Raw genomic sequence first — 8,884 nt, forward strand, 5'->3', positions numbered from 1 at the left:
GAGATAATTGAGCTCAAAGAGGCAAGAGTTAGGGATGAAGAGGAGTGAGCTAAGGAGCAAGAGGCGCGAGCTAAGCAAGATGAGATCCAAAGAATATTCATAACTTTTTGAGGAGGAAGGGTTATGATGACGGTTTTAATTATGGGGGTGGTTCATCTTCAAGTTAAATCACTTATTGGTTAGTACTTTATCTTTAAGTTAAAACACTTCCATTTTTTATGTATTATTTGAAACTAATTGTTAGAAATGTTTTTTATAACATAGTTAATGTTTTTACTTTACGACATTAATATAGTAGTGTTTTTATATTTGTTGAAATTTCTTATTGGTGGCTTTAGGGGATTTACTTTTGGCATTATTTGAAGACATATGAGGACATCTTTTGGCTTTAGGGGGTTCTAATTATATTATGCTACATTTTTTGTATTGTTAAAAAATATCTTAATTTATTGTATGTGTTGCAAACAATTATTGTATGGAAGGAGTTCGAATTTGATACTTGTTTTAATTTTAACTTGTGGAATGTATGGATCGATTTTTTTATAAATGTGTTGTTGAAATAAATGTGTTAATCAAATGTGAGGTTTTAATAATGTAATGACAGGTTACAGGTTAATATCAACGTCATGAAAATAATAAAAAAAGAAAATAAGTTTTAGTGACGAATTTTTTCGTCACAAATATGGCAACAAAAAATTGTTTTAGTGACGAAATATTTCGTCACTAAATGCAGTGGAATTTTGTAAGAAATGGTTTTAGTGACGAAAATTTTCGTCGCTATATGTGCATGGATTTTCTTAAAAATAATTTTAGTGACGAATTTTTTCGTCACTATATGTACCCGAAAATAGTTTTAGTGATGAAATTGTTCGTCACTAAATATGACTTAAGGTTCACTAAATATGAAACATTTTCGTCGCTAAAAGTTTTTTTTTTTTTTAAACAAATCGGACTTTTAGTGATGAAATTTTTCGTTGCCAGGACTTTTAGCGACCGGGCTACAACGATGAAACAAATTTCGTCACTAAAGGTTCTTAGTGATGAAAAAATGGACTTTTAGTGATGAATTTTTTCGTCACTAAAAATACATTTTCTTGTAATGGTGTTTGATAGCAGCATAGACAACAGCAAAGCTCTCAAGGTGGTGTGGTTGGACTCTTTGGAGCAACATTTGGGAATTTTGAAAGATCCGTATAGTAAGGGTAGTTGGTTGGAAGTTTGTATTTGGAGAGTTGGGGTTTGTGGTTTATACAGGAAAGGTGTTTGAGTTTGGGTTTGAATGGGGATTATGGGTTTGGTTAGAGAGAGAGGCATCTGAGGGAGATTTGTTTTTCTTTTTTTAGTCAAAGTAGAGGTATTTTTTAGTGAGATGGAGAGAGGGGGAGGGGGAGGGAGATAGGGTTTTTCTTTTTTATTTTTAAGGTAAAAACGATATTGGGGGGGATTTATTTAAAATAATAATAAATCCCTCTAAAACCAAAAACTACTTATTGTCGGGATTTATTTAAAATAAAAAAAACAATATTGTGTAAGTGAATTTATTTTATGGAAATTTAATCTCAATATTTAAAAAATAAAAAATAAAATTTGTATATATTTTTTGGCAAAACTACCTCACTCTTTGGTCGTTGTTACTTTGAAATTTTGAGATTTGGAAAAACTGCACTAAACCATCGCTATAAGTAATAGAACTGTCACTGAAACACTTATATTGCGGTGGTATTAAGCGGTTTTTAGTGCCTGTTTGGTTGGGCGTTTTGAGCCCACTTTTACCATTTATGGGCATTTGCAAAATGCTGAGACAACTTTTGCGTTTGGCTTAGCCCAAAACGCAACTTTTTGAAAAAAGTTGCGTTTTGGGCCAAGGCAAAAAATATTCCAGGAACGCGCAACAAATATGGAGCATCAGAGGTCCATAAACAAAGGCAAACGCGCATAATTATCCGTTAGGTCTTCCTGTTTACCAAATTACCCTTGCAGATATATATACCTCAGTTCTCACGCTTCTCACGCTTTCTCTCGTCTCTTCTCTGCTCTGCCGTCAAGCCCTGAGCTCTCTCACTCTCACGCTCATCTCTTCTCTGCTCTGCCCTCTCCGTGGTAAGTGAGCCGTGAACCTTCTTCCTCTTCCTCTTCTTCTTTCTTTCGTCTTTCTTCAAGTGCCCGTTTCCTCTTCAAGTGCTCTCTCATCCGTGCACTGAAGTGTTTTTTTTTTTTTTTTTTTTTTTTTTTTTTTAATTTTTAATTTTATTTATGTCTAATCTGATCTGAGAAATACATTTTGAAGGTAGATATTTGATCAACAAAACACCAAGAACACCGATCTGCTACCAAAATACCAGGTACCAACACTGATCTGATATTTTTTTTTTTAACCGAGTGTGGGAAAAAAATTTTAGCTAAAAATTTCAGTGCTACATGCTTTGTATTTTCTTGCCGGTACTAAAAAATTTTTAGTGCTACATGCTTTGTAATTTTTTTTTCTTTTGTGGATGCTCTGTAATTTCTTGCCTAATGCATTCTCAAAAAATGGTTTCAGAAGAAGGAACAAGTGCACTAGGACATGTATAAGATTAATGAAAAAATTTGCACAAAAAGAAAAGGATGATTTATAGAAAACCGCTGCATTAAAAGAAAAAATTCTTAGGGAAAAATGATTTTACCAGGAATACATCTGTCAAAGATTGATTCTGCTATACAGGCAGTATAAAATAGGTTTATTTGGCATGGGCATAATTTCTTTTCAAATTCTGCTTCATCCTCCGAACGATCAATTCTACTGTACACCAGTTAACTTCAACAATAAATTCTAAGAGGCAGAAACTTGATTTGTACTGAGGAACTCTGTTAGACATACTTTTTGGGAAGCTGAAACAGAAAAAAAAAAAAAAAATGTATTTTTAAAGTATTGGGGTGCTTCAAATTTTTTGTTTTTGTTTTTGTGTGTTTGATTTGTTTTCTCGGCAACCCTGAAGAGAGTTATTGTTATAGATTAATGGGTATTGTTCCTTTACTTGTTTATTTATGTTTTTGTTGATTGGAATTTAACAGTTTGGGTTTGGGGTCTGAAAATCAGAGGAGAAAAAGACAATATGTAGTTGTTGTCAGGGTGATCATGGGGTTTTTATTAATAGTGATCTGATTAAATTAAAAACACTGCTAGTTTTTATGGTTTGTTTTTATGGTTTTAAACACTGCTAGTTTAATGTATATCCAAACATTGTTTGCTTATTTTCCATTTACTATTTTTTAGTTCAACCTTGGCTGCTGTGAGATTTTTTATATTTTAATTCAGCGTTAAATATTTGTAATTGCTAAATTATGAATTCTATTTTTTGCATTTCTTATGGTTGGTTAACTTTATAGATGGGTAAAAACACCACTTCCAACCCTGAGGAAAAAAAGGCTAGAGCATTATGGGATATTAATCCAAGCTGGACAACTACTTTTTGTAAGCTTTGTGTGGAACAGATTCAACTTGGGAATAGATCAAAAGGTGCTGCCTTTAGTACCGAAGGTTGGACTACTCTAGTGACCAAATTTTGTGATGAGACCGGTCAAAACTATGGTAGGGGTCAATTAAAAAGTAGGTGGGATGTATTAAAAGGTGAATGGAGAGTGTGGGAACAATTGAGGAATCTTGACACAGGTTTAGGTTGGGATGCAGAGAAGGGAACGATTCTTGCTCCTGATGATTGGTGGACGCGAAAGTTGGAGGTGAGTTGAGTATTTTATTAATATGTAGTTAATTGGAGATAGTTTTTTTATATTATTGTTATATGAGTGAAATTACAATTACATTTTGTAGGAATTACCCAAAGCTAGAAAATTTCGAGAGAAAGGTCCACAGAATCTAGATGAACTTGATATAATGTTTAGGGATGTTGCAGCAACTGGAGTAGCTGCATGGACCCCTTCTTCAAATACACTCCCTCCAACAATGCCACAAGAGGGTGCTGGTGATTCAGATGGTAGCTCCGAATTTAAGGATGATCGATGTGACATGAGTTTAGACATTGATAGTTTGCAGCAAGGACATACTAGTCAATCACGTAGTTCAGGACAAAAGCGAACTAGTGAATCAATACCCTCACAGAAGAAAAAGAAGAAGATAGGAGGAGCTGCAATGTTAGACAATCGTATTAGTCAATTAATAACTGTATGTCAGAATAGGCATGAAGGTACTTCTCAAGAGTCACCAAGTTCGATTGATAATGTCATGGCGATTGTGAGAACACTTCCTGGAGTGGATAGTAAGTTTGCGATTCAAGCTTCCATTGTCTTACTAAAAAAGTCACGTAGGGAGATGTTCCTAGCTTTCAAGGAGTCAGAGTCACAGCTGGAGTGGCTACAAGAAATGATTTGTAGGGAAAACAAGAAGTGACCAACCTTATGTGGTACTCTGTATTAGCTTAGGACTAATATTATTTTTATGTTGTATTAGCTTACGACTAATATTAGCTTTATTAAGTATGCTATGTTGTATTAACTTTAAACTATGTTATGTGATATTTAGTATTAGTTTTGGACTACTATATGTGTAATATAATATTAACTTGATGTTTTGAATTGGGACCTATTGTTGCCTTTTGTTACTTTGTTGATTATTATGTTGATTTATATTAAGTATTACCAATGGTTGATTATTTGTTACTTTGTTGTGTAGCGTAAACCAATATGGATGATTATAATGGTACTCATGAGAGTGGCCATTTTATGGAACTATTAATGGATGGGGATTACAGAAATTACTGTGATGATAATGATGGTGGTGATTATAACATTGCTGACAATAATAATGATGGTGATAACAATGATGATGATGATGATGAGAGTAGTAACAGTGATGATGATAGTGATAGTGATTCTGATGATGATGATAGTAACGACGATTCTGATGAGGAGTTTTACCAGCTTGTGGCAGTTACTTGTGAAGCAGTTGTGACATATTTCAATAAATACATTAATAAGACTCCTTGTTATGATTCTGAACAAACAGGGTGGGCTTGGGTGAGACGTTGTATGGAAGGTAATGAGAAATTGTGTTACAACATGTTTAGAATGAAAAAGGAGGTGTTTCAAAATTTGTGTCAAGTTTTACAACATGACTATGGACTTCAACATTCAAGGAATATAAGATTAGAAGAGTCAGGGCAATCTGTTTACTGATACTTGGTCATGGAACATGTAACCGAATGTTCAAGAAATATTTCAGCATTCGGGTGAAACCATAAGTAGACATTTTGAGAAGATGGTCACTTTGTTGGGTGCTCGGTTTGCAGCTGCATATGTAAAGCCTTCGGATCCAACTTTTAGTGAAGTTCCAACCAAAATACAAGACCATCCAATTTATTGGCCACATTTCAAAGTATGTGTACTATTGTATATTTGAATAAATGTTATTGTCTATAAGATAATTGTCATGTGGAACTAAAAACTATTAATGTTTTTATTAGGATTGCATTGGTGCGATTGATGGCACCATGTGGTAGCGATTGTACCTACTGAGAAGTCCATTCCATACTTTGGAAGAAAGGGATATCCAACCCAAAATGTAATGGCTGCATGTGACTTTGATATGTTATTCACATTTGTTTTGCCTGGATGGGAAGGTGCAGCACACGACACCTACATTTTTCTTGATGCTATTCGTAAACAAAGTAACAACTTTCCACACCCACCACCAGGTTTGTAATTGGTTAATCAATTGTTCATTATAATGACACCTTGGTGTGTGTTTAATACAATTGATTTTTTTTTTTTTCTAGGGAAATATTATGTAGTTGATTCTGGATATCCAATGATGAAAGGCTATTTGGCACCATACAAAGGGATATCATACCATCTTCAAGACTTTCGAAGGAGAGGTGGAAACCCTAGAACTAGACATGAAAAATTTAATTATGCTCACTCATCTCTTCGATGTGTGATTGAGCGCACTTTTGGTGTGTGGAAGAATAAATGGAGAATTATCAGAAACATGCCATCTTTTCCATTCCATATCCAAATACTTATTGTATCTGCTACTATGGCTCTTCATAATTTTGTTAGACTAAATGATAGGGATGATAGGAGCTTCATAAACGCCAATCGAGCTTCAATTTCTAGAAGAGAACATAATAGTGAAGCAGGTAGCAGGTGTGAGCAGAACACAGGATCTTTAACAGACCTTACGATGGTGGTTCTTCGTGATTCAATTGCTAATTCCATTTGGGGGATAATAATTAGTAGTTGCCTTTTTTTAATTTTATAATATCATGTAGTACAATTTAAACTTGGGTTATTGGTATGTATTTTATTATCTTTTTTATATTTTTGTGTTGTACAATTTAAACTTGGGTTATTGATATGTATTTTATATCTTTTTACATTTTTATGTAGTACGATTTAAACCTGGATTATTGGTGTATATTTTATCATCTTTTTACATTTTCATTTTGAGTTTCATGATGATGAAAATTATTTAGATTTAATTAATATTAATAAGAAGTCATTAATGGTTATAACAAATAATTATGAAACTAAAAAATAAAAATAGCCCAAACATTATTAAAATAATACCAATAATATATTTATTATTATTATTATTATTATATGAAGTAGTTTATTAATAAGTATGAAATAAACTCACATAAAAAAAAAAAAAAAGAAATAAACTCCTTTATATATACATTGTCCTTTTTTGTAATTTACCCCTCAAAATGCCACTTTTATAAATGCTAGCCAAACACTCAGTTTTTTCAAAAAACACTTTTTAACAGCTTTTACCAAACACTCAGCTTTTTGAAAATGCACTTTTTAAAAACTCCACTTTTTCATTATGCACTTTTACAAAAAGCTGAACCAAACTCACCCTTAATACCACCGCTGTAGAGGGCCACAAAATATAACTCATTTCTTCGATCAATAACAATTAATTAAAATAACATTTTACTAAGCATTTTCTCACATAATTATACACTCAAAAAAAACTTCAGCCCCAACCAATAACTTATTATTGAATTCATATTTTGAAAATTCAACCTTGGATTATATGTTCTATATGTTCTTAACATGCATGCAAATTTTCATGCCAATCAGATGTAATTTACCATTTGATCTTTAAACTCATCTTTTATGCGTTATTTTAAACTACAAAAACTTGAATTTAAACAATTGATTAATAACATGACTATTAATATTTGATCACCTTGAAATTTTGTAAGCATGAAAAATATATAAAGATAATATAATCTAATGGTAGATTTGTCAAAATTCATATTGAATTAAGAAATATAGGGTTGAGTTTAAGTTACACTTGATATAACTCAAAAAAATGTTACACCAACCAATAACTTATTATTGAATTCATATTTTGAAAATTCAATCATTGGATTACATTTTATATATGTTCTTAACATGCATGTCAATTTTCATGCCAATCGGGTGTAATTTACCATTTGATCTTTAAACTCATCTTTTATGCGTTATTTTAAACTACAAAAACTTGAATTTAAATAATTGATTGATGACATCGCTATTAATCTTTAATCACCTTGAAATTTTGTAATCATGACAAATATATGAAGATAATGTAATCTAATGGTAGATTTTTCAAAATTCACATTGAATTAAGAAATATAGGGCTGACTTCAAGTTACATCTGATGTAACTCTAAAAAATGTTACACTAATCAATAACTTATTATTGAATTAATATTTTGAAAATCTAACCGTTCGATTACATTTTCTATATGTTCTTAACATGCATGCCAATTTTCATGCCAATCAGGTGAAATTTACTATTTGACAATTGATTGATGATATGCCTATTAATCTTTAATCACCTTGAAATTTTGTGAGCATGAAAAATATATGAAGATAATATAATCTAACAGTAGATTTATCAAAATTCACATTGAATTAAGAAATATAGAGCTAGGTTCATGTTACACTTGATGTAACTCTAAAAAATGTTACACCACCTAATAACTTATAATTGAATTCATATTTTGAAAATCCAACCGTTGGATTACATTTTCTAATTAAGGCCTTTTCGTTAACTTTTATTAAAATTTTTTGAAAAAAAAAAACTAGAAAATATATTTCAATCATTAATTGAATTTTTTATTTAAAAAATTTGAAGAAAAATATATAATATTAAAAAAATTAACCACAACATATAATAAAAGTTGATGGAAAAGTCTTAATTGAATAAACTTGAAAATTAGAGGACTGAAATGAACAAAAACAAAATTAGAGGATTGAAATGAAATTTGAAGAAACTTAGAAGGTCAATTTTGCATTTTACCCTTTTTTTTTTTTTTTTTTTTTTTTTTTTTTTTTTTTTTTTTTTTCGTTTAACTTGGTAATAGTACAATTCTGATCTTTATAATTAAAAAAATGAAAAAAAGAAAAGAAAAAGAAGGTACAATAGAGTATATATAACAATTTAACATAAAAATATTTTTAAAAACAATTTCTAAATCAACATTTTTACGAAATTTTTTAAACACTTTTCTATATATAAATATTATATTATAATAAACTATATATATATTGTACTAGTACAATAGTATTTGTAGTGTTAAGGGCCCAAATCATATATTGGGCCTTAGGCCTTGACCGAGAGCATGAGTAGTCCGAGGACAAACGAATAGAAATGAGTGATTCAGACTCAGGGCTAAATGAGCAAGATGCAAATGGGAAGGTGGTCCGAGGAGGAATATCTCCTCGGATAAGCTAAACACAGATCAGATATAGATCCTATAGATCAAAGTGACCTTCCAAGAAACTCTAGTGATAGGGACATGCCTTACGAACATACGAGAAGGAAGGGAACCCAAAAATATCTAAGGGAAAGCTGCTACCACTGCATTGAATGCACTGTAGTTACTTTTCTGGCC

General features: G+C 31.4%; 1 protein-coding gene across 1 annotated transcript in view; it reads left to right on the plus strand.

Annotated features, from left to right (window-relative positions):
* The window catches only part of LOC112027241 (L10-interacting MYB domain-containing protein-like), a 15,245-nt gene extending 10,676 nt beyond the window's left edge, over positions 1 to 4,569 (plus strand). Inside the window, exons 3-5 of the mRNA XM_065780605.1 lie at positions 2,292 to 2,342; positions 3,367 to 3,717; positions 3,809 to 4,569. Coding sequence (XP_065636677.1) covers positions 2,292 to 2,342; positions 3,367 to 3,717; positions 3,809 to 4,384 — 978 coding nt within the window. The 3' untranslated portion in view covers positions 4,385 to 4,569. The remainder of the gene's footprint in view (positions 1 to 2,291; positions 2,343 to 3,366; positions 3,718 to 3,808) is intronic.
* Positions 4,570 to 8,884: the final 4,315 nt, after the last annotated feature.

The sequence above is a fragment of the Quercus suber genome, unplaced genomic scaffold, assembly GCF_002906115.3.
Source record: "Quercus suber isolate HL8 unplaced genomic scaffold, Cork oak 2.0 scaffold_240, whole genome shotgun sequence".
NCBI classification, from domain to species: Eukaryota; Viridiplantae; Streptophyta; class Magnoliopsida; order Fagales; family Fagaceae; genus Quercus; species Quercus suber.